This window comes from Typha angustifolia, chromosome 1, assembly GCF_048772165.1.
Source record: "Typha angustifolia cultivar Huaian chromosome 1, ASM4877216v1, whole genome shotgun sequence".
Lineage (NCBI taxonomy): Eukaryota > Viridiplantae > Streptophyta > Magnoliopsida > Poales > Typhaceae > Typha > Typha angustifolia.
Genome location: NC_133239.1, coordinates 11,136,819 through 11,151,294, shown reverse-complemented (window position 1 = coordinate 11,151,294; position 14,476 = coordinate 11,136,819). Strand labels below are relative to the sequence as shown.

Here is a 14,476-nt window from a genome sequence, read left to right as displayed (position 1 = left end):
TCCACTGCTGGCTATGGGCGTGGGCTGCAGCCCACCCCGTAATCCACAGGGGTCGGGTAGACTGGGTTCACGAGCCCAGTCCACTAAGGGCTACGGGCGTGGGCTGCAGCCCACCTCATAGTCCATAGGGGTCGGGTGGACTGGGCTCACGAGCCTAGTCCACCGATGGCTACGGGTGTGGGCTGCAACCCACTCCCGTAGCCAACACAAGCTGGTGGGGGTTTGATCAACCCCTACCAAGCTCAGTCTTCTTCTTCTCTAAGGGATAAAGAGAGATGGAGTTGCTGCTGCCGGCGATCCCGTCATCGGCAGCCAAGCTCCACCGGCTCCCCAAAGTCGACGAGGTCGACTTCAGTTTGAACCGTCAGCCAGCGTGGCTGATGGTGAGGAATGAGGAACTCCATGGCCGGCGACCATGGAGCTTCCTAATTCAGTGAAGAATGGGCTCGAAGCCCTCATCTCGAGTATCCACCTCTTCCATGTGAAGAGGTGAGTCAATCGAGGTTGACAAGCGAGGCCACCATCGTCGGTGATCGCCGCTAGTGTCCAAGTAACCAGGCAGTGGGAGGTGACATGGCATCGCCTCCCACACACCCCGCGGGTACCCAAATTGGGTACCCACGGCAAAGGGCTGATGCGGGGAAACTTCCCGGACTGGTGAGTAGTCGACCCCAAGTCACCAACCGGCGAATTTCTCCGATGAGGATAGAAATGGATAAACTATAATTAATCATGATTTACTAAGCAATATTCAAATTAAATTAAAGGGAAGATGGAGGCTAACCCGAGGATTGAGGTGAGGGGGTTTTGGTTGGCCGTTGGCGCTCCAGTGACCCGCTGTCCGCGACGAAGTCTTCGGCAGCTCGGAGGAGAAAAGAGAGAAAGAGGTGGAAGAGTGAGAGAGAGATTGTGAAACGTAGAAAAGCTAGAGGGGAAGGGGTTTAAATAGGGACGAGGCGAAGAGAGGAGTGGATTGGAGTTCAACTCTACTCCGGCGTATTTCTCTCCCACCTCTCGCAACTAACTGCAAGAGGTGGGGGAAAGAAGAAGAACAATTCAGCGTGCGTGTGCTATTTTGTGTTTTTTTTGTCTTTCTTTTATGGGTGTTACAATCCAAACCCGGGATGGGTCCGAACCCGGTCTGACCCATCCGATGATCATGTCTAATTGCAGCCAACCATTAAGGATATGATTTTTCTTTCTAATGCCTGACACTTTCAAGAGATGATGTGTAAGACACTCATTGCTAAGGTACTATCAGGGTCGTGACAGTATGGCTCTTATATTTTGATTGCTTCCGACTTTGAAATTGAATATGGTGTTATGTGTAAATAGCTTTCCTAGAAAGCAATTAATAAAAACGCGCTCCAGATAAATAAACTTTTATATGATAGAAGGATTTATAAATAGATTTTCTTATTATTTCTGAAATAAAATCTTATTTTAAAAATAATAAAAATAAATTTCTATTTAAGAATTAATATTGTTAAAAAAAGTCGGTAACTAATTTTATAGCCAATGTTATTAAAGTTGGTAGATATCTTTCTCGTAACCAAAGAGATTATGCAGTCAACTTTAACTCTAAATAATTATTATAAAAAATTGTTTAGTGGTCGATGATGGTTTGGCTCAATGACTTAGCTCGGTTAATGGCTCGATGGAACAGTTGGCTAAACCGAGCAATTTGGCAGTGTGATAGCTTAGAGCAATATATCATAGCAGTGTTTAGTTTGTAGTCATAGCTTAGAAAGTTAGCTATTTGTCTAGCTCATATTTAGTCGGACTAAAAAAAAAAAAAACTTTGGCTTTATATTTATACCTAAACACGCCCAAAAAGAAAATCTTGAACCGGCTCAATTGTGACATTTGTCCGGCTGGATTGCTCAACTCAATGGGAGGCTTAAACCCTTTTCTCTATAATCCCTAGGATTTCTTTTCTCCTGTCTGGATCTTTTATGCCCCAATTTCTCTGTTGTATAGCCTTTTTCGATATCATTATATTGCAGAAGATTTGGTATCGCTTTTCCAGCTACACTTCGATGGATATTTCTGAAAAGCGGTATGGATTTCGAAGCCTTCTCTAACTCTTTGCTAGGAAAAAGTTCAAATCATGATTGAGAAGAAATTAAAATTTTGAAACAGAATTTGGGATCCTTGATGTTGTAAAACGCTGATATCAAGTTTTGGGCGGAATCATTATAGATTTTGATATCAAGAAGCTTATTTTTTATAAGAACAAAATTTAAATCTTTTTATGCTAAATATTTTGATGTTTCAAATAAATGGATCACGCTCATGAGATTTTATTATTTTTCTGGATTTGCAGTTACAAGCCTGGGCCATATTTTGAAGAGGATGCAAAGGCACCGCTCCTCGATATCTCCTTGACGGAGTTGAAGGAGCTTTGGCTCATCCAGTGGCCATTCAACCAAGTAGTACTTTTGTTCTGGATGTGTTTGTCTTCTGATGGCTTCCAAATTTGAGACGTAAATTGACAGTATTTTGATGTTTATTTATGGTACTGCAGCTACAAGCTGCTGATTTCCATGGAAAAGAACTTTCTCTCAAGCTACATGGTGATGGGCAGTTGGGCAGCTTCGATAGTTCAACTGGTGAGATGTAAGGCATGCTCTATAGTTTGGATTCTAAAGTGAGGATGAATTCTGAAACGTATATTATTTTTATTTCTCATGGATATATATACTTTTTGTTTTTTACTGGCAAATCCTCCACTTCACTGATAGAATTGATAGAAGTACTATTACTTGCATTGTTTCATGGGCAGATATGCAATGCCAAATCTGTAGTTACTACTGTTAGAGTAGTAAATATTATATGGTTCTGCTGTTATTAATCCCTCTGATGATAACAGGGAAATCATACGAAGTTGTTAGCTTTGCAGCTCAGGAACCAAATGCGACGGTCTTCGTGTCCTCGGAGTCAGAATCAAAAGTTGGTATGAGCAGATGGATATTTTTGGCATCTTTTTTCATATTCATTGTGATCAATAATTTGTCATATTCTTTCAGAATGCAATTGATTATATATTTGTAATATGTGTGTGTGCATGAGCATATCTGTATGAGTTTTACTACTCTGCTTGGTCATGCATATGAATGTAGGCGTAGCATGCTTGGACGTATATTATATTCATTTACTTATGTGCACAGGTCTATGGCGTATTTCGACCGAGTCTGCGGTTTGAACTTCTTATGAGGATGCTTTCGAGACTCATATTAGAACCATTATCAGTAACTCATATTAGAAAAAGACGATGAGGAATGAAGCAAAGAATATTCTCATCACTTTAGACAGCTCATATTCCATCTTCTCTTCTTCTTTTAATTTGTGTTATACTCCTTTAGTATTGCATCATATTTGACTTTGTCACAGGCCACCAAGTTGTACTGTTGTTTAAAGAAATTCATGGTTTACCACATAAGAACATTTCATAGTAACCAAACTGACTCAACTTGCAGAACGCCTTGTTTACAGGTTTTTCGTTCTTTAGTTCCTTTCTTGATTTATTCTCCTTTGCAATTATCCATTCCTCATATTACAAGTTAGTTTTAGACCTTTTGGCTTCTGAGAATATTCTTTCATTTTAGTATTTAATGCCGATCGACATTGATAAATATCTAGAGGACCTTATTGACAAGAAAGAGAGGGAGTTTATATCATGTTTTCATTTCAAATTTCATGTATCATACCTGCTTTCTTGCTATATTGTGCTTAGTTTATTTTTTCTTAATGTTCTCATTGTGTATATTCTACACTGTTAATCTGCAAGTCACTTGTATGCTGATGCAACTCAATACTGATAAGCCTTGTTTTTTTTTAATATATTCCAGTAGGTAAGATTTCCCGACGTATCTGTTTAGTCCATTATCCAGAACCTAAAGAATTGGAGAAAGCTGGTTTTGCCAGTCTTAATTTGAGCACTCAGAGATCTGAAGGTAATTCTTTTCTTGGTCAATAATTTTTAAGATTCTCGTTCATGTTGTAAATATATATATATATATATATCAATTCTTAAAGGTCTTGGATCAGCAATCATCAGCATTGGTGCATTTTGTTGCCAAGTGTACAAACATAGTTATTCTCCTAGAACCTCTAATTTTCCAATAATATATATGGGGTAGCCTACAAAATTTAATGTTACATCTTTTAGAAAATATTCAGTACTTTTGCTGCTATTTAACATGCCTCAGGACTTAAAAGAAGTCATCCCAAGTGGAAGTGCTTTATCTCACCTATGAATAAGTCTCTTACATTTCGAGGCGCAACAAAATTGCGAGAAGTGCTAAATTTTTCTCAAAAGTTTGACGCTTTTTAACATAAAGTTCACACGCACACACACGCACAGTCGTGCATGTTTGCTTTGTCAGTTTTGCGTGGCGGCGGTAATGTAACTATTTTTTTTAATCATGTTCTAAGGTTCTTCTAGAAAGAGCATGTATCGTTCACTAACCCCATCGAAGAATAGAAGCTTGCTGGAAACAGATGGAATATTTCATGATAGTATTGGACAAAGAAGCCAAGGATCTTCTAGCAGGCAAAAGAAATGTGAGGCCAACACAAGCCGTTCTGAGCTATCTGGGAAGTCTTCTGATCAATTTTATCACGCCTCTGATATGGATACACAGATCATATATACCCAATCAGAAACTGAACCATCTCACTCAGAGAAACTGAAGAAGAAGAAGAAAAAGAAGATGAAGAAGAAGAAGAAGAAGAAGAAAGAGGATCAGGGTTGAGGAGTAGGTGTAGGTTCTCTTCTGCATAGGTTGTATATATTAGTAGACATCTTTTAACATGTACATGCTTCACTTTGTGTAATGAACTTGCATTTCTGAAATCAAAGTAGAACTACATAATTTTGTTGAGTCTCCTGCTTAAAGTAACAAAACATAAGAATTCTCCAGGGGCAAGCTGGATCCATCTTCAGAATGAAGAAAAGTTTGCAAAAATCTCTTAAAGTAGTGTCCATTCTTGGACTAGTAGGCATTGTTCAGATAGAAATAGAGACCTGCCAGACCAGCAATTCCAAGCACCACTGCGATCGGCAATGCTCGCCTGCATGCAGTTACCAATGCCAGGAAGATTGATTCTTAAATATTGAGAAGAATTGATAGAATGCAAAGGTTAGAACATGTGAGATTGTTACCCAATGGCCTCATCTCTTTTAAGCTCTGCTTTTCTCGCCTTACGGAGTTCTGTATCATTGTCGTTCTTGGATACTTTAGGTTCATATTGTCTGAATCTCCGCTTTGGGGCGCCACAGACTGCATGCATGAAAATGGAGGAGTTCTTCATTGCCAGGTGAGTTTGAAATTAGTCTTGGCACTATCCAGATTACTGGATTTTTTTTATTTTTTTAAGAGGGAATTAAGATATGAAAAGCTGAACCGAAATAGCAAGGCTTCTGATCTACTGAGCTGCTACTACTACATCTAATGGAGAATAATTTTGAACTCGGATTGAATCTTTGAGTTGCAACATATGAGAAAGGATTTCAGAGAAGAGAAGTTGTTGCTCACCAGGACAGAAGTACTTATCAGGGAGCTTCTCAAATGGCGTCCTGTCATTGTAAATATACCTGCATATATATAGAGAGAGACAAACAGAGAATCCACTGATGAATTAAGTGGTTACAAAGTAGAACACTGCGCGAGTATCGAAGTGATAAATATATCAAGGAGAAGTTATATGACCCGCAATCTCTGCAGATGTAAGCCTGCTTCGAGGTGACACGCATGGAGAATCTCGCGGCGGTGGCGGTGGCCGGAGCACGGCGAGGGGGCGGCAGCAGTAGCTGGATTGACGGAGAGTAGAAGGCTGAACGTAGCGCATGGCGATCGGAGGGTCTCCGAAGCCCGGCATGGCCACCGGGCGGCGGCGATAGGGTGGATGGAATTGTTCTCTTGGTTGTCATGAGCCCTGCTGGTGTCTGAAGGGCCATTGCTCTCTTCTCTCTCTTTCTCTCTCTCTCTCTTTTCTCTCTTCCTCTCCTTTCTTTTAGTATCTCATATAAGAGAGAAAGAAGGGATAAGAGAAGAGAGTAGAAGAGATGGGGGATGATAAGCCTATGGATTCCTTTGTGTATAGATAGATGAGTGAGTAGCAAATTGTGGAATGGTGGATCCCCATGCTACCTTCCACTCTTTATCCATTCTTCTCCTCTTGGCTTTTTTACATTTGGCCCCTCCATAGTGCTCTAATTTTTACATAATAATTTCTTCTTCTTCTTTTCCTTTTTATCATAATGGCCCTTAATTGCTTCACAATTTTACATATTTTCTTTAGATTTTTTTTTTCATTTCACACCCTGCCTTGGGGATCTCTCCTCAAGGACATGGGTTTTCCACGTGTTATTTTCTCCTCCCTACGCTTGTAAGGCCTCCCCTTTTGCAGGGAAACGTAGCCAAAAGGGTCTCCTCGAAAAATAAAATTTTAGCCGAGGGGTTTTATAATAATTCCCTCAAAGAGCTCTTTCCCTCTTCTCTGTAATCTTCTTATCTTCTTCTCTCGTCACTAATGGCGTTTGCGGCACCGACGCCTCTCTCTCCGCCGCTTCAGCTCAATGCCTTCTCCCATCGAGTTGAAACGAGTCGGGTCCAACTCGGCGGGGTATGCCCGTGGCTCGGCCACCCGAGTCGAGCCGACTCGACGAGGAGGAAGAGAACCTCGCCTTTGGTTCGCCTCTCTCCCCTCCCCGACCCATTCTTCCTCCTCGATGTCTCAAATCCGGCGGTGGATGTCGGATACTCGCCGGCGAGCTACTACACTTCACTGGGGCTCTTCGTTATCTCGGTTCCTGGCCTCTGGTCTCTTATCAAGCGCTCCGTGAAGTCCAAGGTCGCACCTTTTTCCTAATGCTCCCTATTTCTTCGGTAAATTATTGCATTTCGGTGAGATTTTTCTGTTTTCGATCTATTTGGTGGGGTTTGAGATAAAGTTAGGATCTTTTGGCTTCCATAGGTAGTGCAGAAGACGTTTGTCAAAGAAGATGGGACCGCGATGGCGCCGAACCAAGTGGCCGGGGAGATTCTATCCTTCTTCACCCGGAATAACTTCTCCGTCTCCGACCGCGGTGAGACCGTCACGTAATGCGCCCTTCTAAATCCATTTATTCATGGATATGTTTTTTCCCCAAATGTTTGTCTTTATTCCTTTGGTTTCATGGATAATTATCACATGACATATTAACCATTTAAATTTGTAAATAATTTGGTAATATATGTATATTCCTTAATAAAGTTGGAGGATAGTAATGTTGTAATTGATAAATTATTAACGACTGCATGCTTATATTGGAGAGGATCTTAACGCTTTATGTTGTAACTTGGAATTTTAAATTGCATGCTTATGGACCATAAGATGATTTAAGGAAGCCTTGTGATTCTTTAATTTAATTTTTTGACGATCTTTTATTCGATTGAAAAGTTTGCTATATTTTTCATCTGACGTGAAAACTATAAGCCTAACTTGGGAAAAAAATTATGGATAAACCAGCTTAGATTTTCTATGGAATATGCTTCAATATACATAAATAAGGGCCTTACTGAGTGTGCTAATAACACAGTTAAATTAGCTGTGAGTTCCATTTCACTTACTTCTATGGGTGAATCTGATGAATTACATAGGAAAGTCATGAATTATGGTTGTTCCATTTGCTGATAATAAGAAAGTTATCTGCATGAAGAATTATTGGGGAAAAGTTTGTTGGGGATCTTCATAAGAATATATAAGTCGATCTCGAAGAATTTCAGTCATCAATCCTAACTTTACATTCTTTTCCTCTATTAGTCTATCTACTTATTCGCATTATTTCTCTTAGCTATGGATTTGCATCTTTCATTGAATGAAATATTTGTGTGCATAACTTTCCATTTGAAGCAGCCTTTTATTTGATGTATTATGCTTGCTGGCATTTGTGAAGGTTTGAAGGCATGATGATTCCAAGCAGAGGCCAAGCAGCACTGCTAACTTTCTGCACTTGTATAAGCCTTGGCAGCGTAGCCCTCGTCCTCTCAATCGCAGTTCCTGAAGGGGGGAACAACTGGTTTTGGCTGATGACGTTAAGTCCATTGGCGTAAGTATAGCCTTTTCACTCTCTTGTCTTCAATCAAAGCATCGCTCGTCTTGTCTACGGGCTTCATAACCAGTGACAGACCGCCCAATTCTTCTTCTGCATAACTATTTCACTATATAGTAGATCAATACATTAGTTGGTGAAGAAATTTACTAGGAAAAAAATTTACTGATCTTTGCTACTCTAATGAATGTGAATGACGAAGTAATCTTTACTTTGTGACGGTTCAGGGGAGTATACTATTGGAAACGGGCGTCGAGAAAGGAAGAGATCAAGGTCAAGATGATGCTGGGCGACAATGGGAGCCTGTCAGAGATCCTTGTACGTGGAGATGATCAACAAGTGGAGCAGATGAGGAAGGAGCTCAAGCTTAGTGAAAAGGGAATGATCTACGTTAAAGGTATCTTTGAGAGATAACCAACGCCAACTTCCACCTGTGAAGAGCCGCAGAAGTTTAGTTTCCTTTACAATTTTGTTACATGATTCTTACTAAAGACCTGGAGAGCAATGATCTGCTGTAGACCTATAAAGCTGTTGAATTAATTACAGAGCGTGAAACTATATTTTGAAGAGACTGCTCCGAATGAAGTCGGTTTGACTTTTTGAAGCTTTGTAATATAAAAGTTTCTTATGATTTCTTTCCATTCTTTCAACAAAACTAATGTAGAAGAAAGAAAATAGTGAGAAATAAGGATAGCATTTGGTTCTCTCTATATCTATGCTCCGTTAACTATGCTCGACCAATCCCTCTCTATATCTATGCTCCACCACATACAATGATACAAACCCTCTTCTAAAATTAGTAAGCACCAACTCGTTAAGAATCCAAGCCACAAAATAATGCAACCCCTACTGCTCATTGAGGGAGGTCAAAAAAATATGGCCGGAATTCAACTTCTCCATGTCCTTGCTGCTCTTTGCTTTTCTCTTGCCACCGGTGTGGTCACCCTCGCCGCACCGCCTCCAACTTTCTTTGTCGAAGGCCGTGTCTACTGTGACACATGCCGCGCCGGCTTCGAGACCCCCGCAACGGTGTACATTGCAGGTAAAATCTCAAACAGGTTATAAGTTATGCTAAAGTTCTCAAAAGATCAGCACACCTGTATCAGTTCCCGGATCGGAAGAACTTTGTGACCAACATGGAGAATTTTACTGTTTGATTGCAGGGGCCAAGGTCAGGGTAGAATGCAAGCACTTCCTCTCCGATGCAGTCGAGCACACGGCCGAGGGGCTCACCGACGCATCCGGCACTTACAGGATTGAGCTAGCGGATGATCATGAGGAGCAGACCTGCGAGGTGGTGCTGGTGGAGAGCCCAGTCGCTGGCTGCTCTGAGATCACTGGCGGCAGGGAGCGTGCACGCGTTCTTGTCGCCGGAAACAGCGGCTTGTCCTCCAATGTCCGGTATGCAAATGCTCTCGGCTTCCTCAAGGACGAGCCGCTGCCCCTCTGTGGATTCCTGCTCCGGCAGTACGCCTTGGGCGATGACGAGTAACCGCAGCGACTGCAGCAGAGAACCCGCACCACCATTGCTCTGTCACCAAGCTTTCATATAAGTATGCCAACAATTTCAAAACTGAGATGAGAGATATGCACCATGAATCCAATGTAATTGCATCCATGAAAGCTTGGTGAATTACCTGTCATATATTTTTCTTTTGATCCTTGTGTTCATAGCGCCATGTATTGCCATATAAGATCAACAGGAGCCTACAGTAAACTTTGATACAATTTGCCAAAAGATTCCACAAGGCTATGCTCATTTTTCTCCTCACCAGAGACATATGCCATTAGGTTTTTCAAACAAGCAACATATAAAGTATAACAGAAGCCAGTATCACCATGACTGCTAACAAGTAGAAGTACAATATTCATGATCATGGAGGGATCAGGTGAAAAAATGGCACCGACCTTTACATTTTTGTTTCAACTTACAAAATCAAGAGAGGGGAGATAATCTCTGCTGAAGTATTTAATGCTACAAAAGATTTGTCAACAAAGCGAAAAATTACTGTATTCCAAATGGTTCAGCTTAGGCAAGTGGAAGGAGGAAGTATGTTGAAGCTTTTCCCCTACCAAGGTTTCAAATCACCAACTGGACCTGCAGTCCAGTTGAGTATCTTTTCACCTGGTTGCAGGTATACACTCTTGTCATGTGGCAGCTTGCGAGCAAGACCATTCAGTATCTGATGGAAAGCATCTCCTGGTTGGGCAGGCTGTGGGAACAACATGGCCTGCTTCATTGATGGGTTGGCAAGTAATCTTTGCTTCCTTAGTATGACCTCTGTCGGTATTGATGTCAGGATTGTGTCCAAATTCGGGACATCCTTCTCAGCTACAAATACCCCAATTTCCTCCCAGGGAATTGCATCTGCAAATGGTAGCACAATGTCATCAGCGATGATGACCGGAATGCAACCAAAAATCACTCCTTCCACTAGTCTAGGACTCCATGGAGCCCAACCCAAGGGACATAAGCAGAAAACTGCACGCTGCATATCTTCGTAGTAAGTAGTTGGGTGCTCAGTCGAAATGTCAAAGAGAGGGTTATTCTTAAAGTTCTCCCATACTGATGCTCGCGCACCTCTGAAATAGCAAAATTGTGCACCGAAATTGAGTATCAGGATGTTTGGATATAGGAAAGACAGTGATTAAGATGTCCACAATATTTAGAAGCTTTACCTTGCGTAGTACCCACCCTCGGGATCGTTGCCAACATCATAAAATAAACCCCGAAAGTAAACAAAGATGGAACGGGGAGTGTCAGGAGGAATCAGGTGAGCCTGCATCTTTTGTGGAGGAGCATAAGGAGGTATAGTGATAGAGCCCTCCTTCAAGCAAACGTGATTTATTTGCCCAAATGTTTGAACTAGAGTGGCACGCTGAAGTAAGGGAAGAATTCCTCGTTCAATAGCTTTCTCTTCCTGTCAAACCAGAAGAAATAATTATGTAGGCAACGAACAGCAGAGAGAAAAAAAGAAAATAGGGACATGCAAACCAAGATTCTGTCACCTGATAGTGAAAACATGCGGCAAAATCATGTGGCACAACGAAAAAGTGGTCCGCTCCGTCAGTTCTATTCCAGTAAGGCCAGTTTGTTGAGATAAGCTGTATTGCACTTCTCATCATCCGCGGCGACTTGAATGGCAAGGGAAGTCCGTTGGGAGTTAGGTCACAAGTGGTGTAAACAGGTGTATAAAACCAATCGGCCTCTTCAGGATTAAGAGTCCGCACTGGACTAGACAGCAAGAACCGATGCATGAAGATTTCAGCAGCAAACATGTGTGTGAGGCATCTAGAATCCTTTTGAAGGATCTTTCTATTGTACTTGCTAGGAAGTTCATAGACAAAAACTTTCAATCTTCCAACAGGATCGTCTTCCAGGACATCACCAGCGCTCCCTGCAATTAGTAAGTTCACAACATTAAAATAATCACATAAACACTCTGATGACTTCAAAAAAGAACCACATGATCAATGACAAATGAACACGAGAAACAAGTCATGGCTCATTCAGATAGAGCTTCGTTTTCCACAGCATTAAATGAATAATTCTAATTTATAAGGCTTAAAAACAAGAAACGGTTCAAATCGGCCACCTTTGCTGGTAGACATGGGGTGTTCACAAAAAGGAGAGAATATTCATACTGGAATGCAGTTGGATTGAATTATTTGAAAGACCAAAATTTGACTAATGGTGTGCAAGGAATGAAGCAGCAGATGTAAATAGGAAGCAAATGGACAAATAAAATAAGGACAATAAGACAGTAAGGCAAACGTTAAAAGAGGAAAAGAGAAGAAGTCTGAAGCAGAGAATAAAGGAAAGAAGGAGCATCAAGATTTCATCAAAAAGTGGGATAGGATTAAGAAGAAAGGGATCTAACAGAAGAAAAGGAAAAGAAAAGATTGCAATCATGGTTGGATTGGATAAATTGTAGATTACAGTCATCAACTCATCGTATTCTTCTTCTTTGTTGCTCTGTGGTTTTCTGTTTTGAAATTTGCCACTCTATCACTTTCCAATTTACTTTAGATCAGCATAATGGGATAATTATGAGGATGAAGGAAGAGAAGAAAAGATAAATAAGTGAAATCACTTAAAGATCTTGGAGATCCCCATGTACCCTTCAGAAATCCTCCCCTGAGCATGGTTCCGTGCAACAAAGCCACAAAAATCTATAACTCTATGCTCATATTTCATATGCCACAGGCTACTAAATGCAATATATAAGAATGTGACAATGTCAACGTTAAAGGACTCCAAAGACTATGTAAGCAATATTAGATTACAATCAGTCTCTCTACAGTAAGGTATAAAATCGAAGAACTCAACCAAATTAAAAAACACAACATCCTGACTGAATCTTCTTTTATGGTCAAACTCTTTACAAGTAATTAATCCCATGTCCTTAGTCTAATTCCATCATACTTGAGAAAAGCAAAGCTATCTACTGCACCCAAAACTCAAATCTTTTTCTGTAACTCTGAAGATAGACAAAACCAATAAAGACTATTAAACACTTTAATTAATTGCACTAACCAAATTCAAATCCAGATCAACGCCAAGATAGAAGAAAAGCACATAACAGTAACAGAAAAAGAATTGAGAGAAGCAAATAAAATTCCACCTTCAATCCTCTCCGTGCGGTGGTTCGTTTCCAGATCTCCGGCGCAAATCCCTACAACAAGTGCATAAAGGACCAAAAGACCAAGAACCCACATCCCATTTCCCATCTCTCCTTCCTCTCTTCCTCCTAACACCCCACCCAGAAAAAAAAAATCGATCCTTCTTTCCAGAAAATGGAATTGGGTAATGAGAGGAATGGAAGGACTCCTCGATAAGATGGCCAAGATAGGTGGGGAGTCAGTATGTAAGCAGGAGAAGAGTGGTTGGGAGAGGGTTTTCTTCGAATTGGAGCCTTGGAAGACAAGGGATCGAAGAAGAGAGATTAGAAGCTCATGGGAAAGGGACAACAAGGGAAGGGTTGGTCTGCCATTGGAGTTGCTTCAAGAGGAGGAGGAAGGGAGTGGAAAGCTCAAGCTTTTGGGGTAAAAAAGCAACGTACGAATAGATGGCAAGTCTACTTCACAAGCAAAAGGTTCTTTTTTTTTTTTATCTTTCTTGGTTTTATTTCGTTATCGTCTTCTTCCTCCATTCCCTCCTCCCACCTTCCTCCAAGTACAGTGCCAGAATAATGGGTGCAATTTTTTTATTATTTTTATTTCAATATTTCTTTTATAGGTTTTACATTTTTATGACACACTTTAATTATTGCCTATATTTGGTGGAAATATTCCTCCCTTCTCACATGTCTACTTCAAAATCTAGAGGGAGGGAAAAAAATCTAGAGGAAAAAGGACAAATTTTGCTAGAGATTTTCTATCCATTCTCAGAATCTAAGAGCAGTCCGAGAGAAGCATTATGGCTTCCATCTGTCTTAAGAAATTCTATTCGAATATTTATTCACGACTCAACTTACTAGTTATTTAGGCCAAGCTGAATTCAGACTTAGCTAGAATATTTAACGTGTTACCACCACCGGCCCATGGGATATCAAGTTTGGTCTAGACATAACAAGCCTAAGATAATGGGCTAGAAATAACGGGCCCGATGACATTTATATATTGATATCTGATTTATTAAATATTCGACGTGGAACTAAAAGATCTTAAGAATAGACATAAATAATAGGTCAGGCCATGGGCGAGCAAAGCAAATCAAGCTTTCGGATCGAGGCTGAGCGGACAAAGGCCTAGCATAACCCATGCCAACCAATCTCTTCTCGAGCTCGGGTCAAACTTAGTCGGATTAAAATTAAGTGAGTTCTTAGGCATGTGGGCCCATTGACTATCTCTTAAAAGAAAAAAATAAATAAAAAAAACTTTGAAGAGTACGTGCAATAACAATATAACATTTGCTTTCACTTTCTATCATTTTGATACAAAGAAACTCCAGCTGAGCCCAACTTCTCTCCATCCTCCTCTCTTTACTCTCTTCTCTTCCCTTTTCTAGTCCTCGGTCATGGCATGGTCTCTTCCTTCTATCTTTTCACTCTCTCTTCTCTCTCTTTCCCACACCTCGGCTGCACCTCAACGCTGATGCTCGATGTGATGTTGTCTTTCCTAGGGATCTCGTCTCAACCCCTTCACCAATGGAGGCTTTTGAAGCCCATCCAGAAATAATGGTTATTTTTCATTTTCTAGCTTGCCACTCTATCTTCTAAGTTATGTCCACGGTGATGAGGGTGAAAACAGGTTGGATTAACTCCGATCCAATCTGATTCGGATCGGATTCGGAAAAAAAAATTTTAGCTAATCCGGATACGGATTCAGATACGGATAGAATTTTTGTTTTCAGATTTGGATACGGATATCGGATAT

General features: G+C 40.8%; 5 protein-coding genes across 9 annotated transcripts; 3 read left to right on the top strand and 2 right to left on the bottom strand.

The window, feature by feature from the left end:
- Positions 1–1,842: 1,842 nt before the first annotated feature.
- Positions 1,843–4,886, top strand: LOC140766911 (mediator-associated protein 2-like). Of its 5 annotated transcripts, none has more exons than XR_012105506.1 (6): positions 1,843–2,059; positions 2,327–2,432; positions 2,528–2,612; positions 2,873–2,956; positions 3,171–3,956; positions 4,438–4,481. XR_012105506.1 is itself a non-coding variant. In XM_073106607.1 (6 exons), exons 1-6 carry the CDS (start codon positions 1,956–1,958, stop codon positions 4,468–4,470), a joined length of 507 nt encoding a protein of 168 aa, XP_072962708.1. In that variant the 5' UTR covers positions 1,843–1,955; the 3' UTR covers positions 4,471–4,607. The 5 variants fall into 5 exon arrangements, 3 of the variants coding, with proteins under 3 accessions (XP_072962708.1, XP_072962720.1, XP_072962699.1); XR_012105507.1 differs by having other exon boundaries at positions 4,448–4,475; XM_073106607.1 differs by having other exon boundaries at positions 3,852–3,956; positions 4,448–4,607.
- On the bottom strand, positions 4,831–6,114 carry LOC140766948 (uncharacterized). The gene is made up of 4 exons (XM_073106661.1): positions 5,715–6,114; positions 5,541–5,599; positions 5,168–5,285; positions 4,831–5,076 (listed from the first exon to the last, which is right to left on the bottom strand). The coding sequence occupies exons 1-4, from the start codon at positions 5,960–5,962 to the stop codon at positions 4,998–5,000; spliced, it is 504 nt and encodes a 167-aa protein (XP_072962762.1). The 5' UTR covers positions 5,963–6,114; the 3' UTR covers positions 4,831–4,997.
- A 198-nt stretch (positions 6,115–6,312) lies between these two features.
- LOC140766932 (protein COFACTOR ASSEMBLY OF COMPLEX C SUBUNIT B CCB1, chloroplastic) lies at positions 6,313–8,670 on the top strand. The gene is made up of 4 exons (XM_073106637.1): positions 6,313–6,858; positions 6,982–7,106; positions 7,943–8,095; positions 8,326–8,670. The coding sequence occupies exons 1-4, from the start codon at positions 6,538–6,540 to the stop codon at positions 8,510–8,512; spliced, it is 786 nt and encodes a 261-aa protein (XP_072962738.1). The 5' UTR covers positions 6,313–6,537; the 3' UTR covers positions 8,513–8,670.
- Positions 8,671–8,884: 214 nt separating this feature from the next.
- On the top strand, positions 8,885–9,640 carry LOC140766940 (pollen-specific protein C13-like). The gene is made up of 2 exons (XM_073106649.1): positions 8,885–9,140; positions 9,262–9,640. Exons 1-2 carry the CDS (start codon positions 8,936–8,938, stop codon positions 9,588–9,590), a joined length of 534 nt encoding a protein of 177 aa, XP_072962750.1. The 5' UTR covers positions 8,885–8,935; the 3' UTR covers positions 9,591–9,640.
- A 277-nt stretch (positions 9,641–9,917) lies between these two features.
- LOC140766904 (probable beta-1,4-xylosyltransferase IRX10) lies at positions 9,918–13,268 on the bottom strand. Its single transcript, XM_073106585.1, has 4 exons — positions 12,724–13,268; positions 11,108–11,496; positions 10,778–11,019; positions 9,918–10,681 (listed from the first exon to the last, which is right to left on the bottom strand). The coding sequence occupies exons 1-4, from the start codon at positions 12,827–12,829 to the stop codon at positions 10,168–10,170; spliced, it is 1,251 nt and encodes a 416-aa protein (XP_072962686.1). The 5' UTR covers positions 12,830–13,268; the 3' UTR covers positions 9,918–10,167.
- Between the last annotated feature and the right edge of the window lie 1,208 nt (positions 13,269–14,476).

Bases quoted from the DNA above. Each gene is read 5' to 3' on its own strand.
- LOC140766911 (XM_073106598.1), top strand. From the start codon at position 1,956: ATGCCCCAATTTCTCTGTTGTATAGCCTTTTTCGATATCATTATATTG. The intron at 2,433-2,527 runs GTAGTACTTTTG...ATGGTACTGCAG, and splicing joins TCCAGTGGCCATTCAACCAA to CTACAAGCTGCTGATTTCCA. The intron at 2,613-2,872 runs GTGAGATGTAAG...TGATGATAACAG, and splicing joins CAGCTTCGATAGTTCAACTG to GGAAATCATACGAAGTTGTT.
- LOC140766948 (XM_073106661.1), bottom strand. From the start codon at position 5,962: ATGGCCCTTCAGACACCAGCAGGGCTCATGACAACCAAGAGAACAATT. The intron at 5,600-5,714 runs GTCATATAACTT...ATATATATGCAG, and splicing joins TACATCTGCAGAGATTGCGG to GTATATTTACAATGACAGGA. The intron at 5,077-5,167 runs GTAACAATCTCA...AACTGCATGCAG, and splicing joins AAAAGAGATGAGGCCATTGG to GCGAGCATTGCCGATCGCAG.
- LOC140766932 (XM_073106637.1), top strand. From the start codon at position 6,538: ATGGCGTTTGCGGCACCGACGCCTCTCTCTCCGCCGCTTCAGCTCAAT. The intron at 7,107-7,942 runs GTAATGCGCCCT...GCATTTGTGAAG, and splicing joins GACCGCGGTGAGACCGTCAC to GTTTGAAGGCATGATGATTC. The intron at 8,096-8,325 runs GTAAGTATAGCC...GTGACGGTTCAG, and splicing joins ATGACGTTAAGTCCATTGGC to GGGAGTATACTATTGGAAAC.
- LOC140766940 (XM_073106649.1), top strand. From the start codon at position 8,936: ATGCAACCCCTACTGCTCATTGAGGGAGGTCAAAAAAATATGGCCGGA. The intron at 9,141-9,261 runs GTAAAATCTCAA...GTTTGATTGCAG, and splicing joins CGCAACGGTGTACATTGCAG to GGGCCAAGGTCAGGGTAGAA.
- LOC140766904 (XM_073106585.1), bottom strand. From the start codon at position 12,829: ATGGGAAATGGGATGTGGGTTCTTGGTCTTTTGGTCCTTTATGCACTT. The intron at 11,497-12,723 runs GTGGAATTTTAT...TACTAATTGCAG, and splicing joins CCGCACGGAGAGGATTGAAG to GGAGCGCTGGTGATGTCCTG. The intron at 11,020-11,107 runs GTGACAGAATCT...CTGGTTTGACAG, and splicing joins CCGCATGTTTTCACTATCAG to GAAGAGAAAGCTATTGAACG.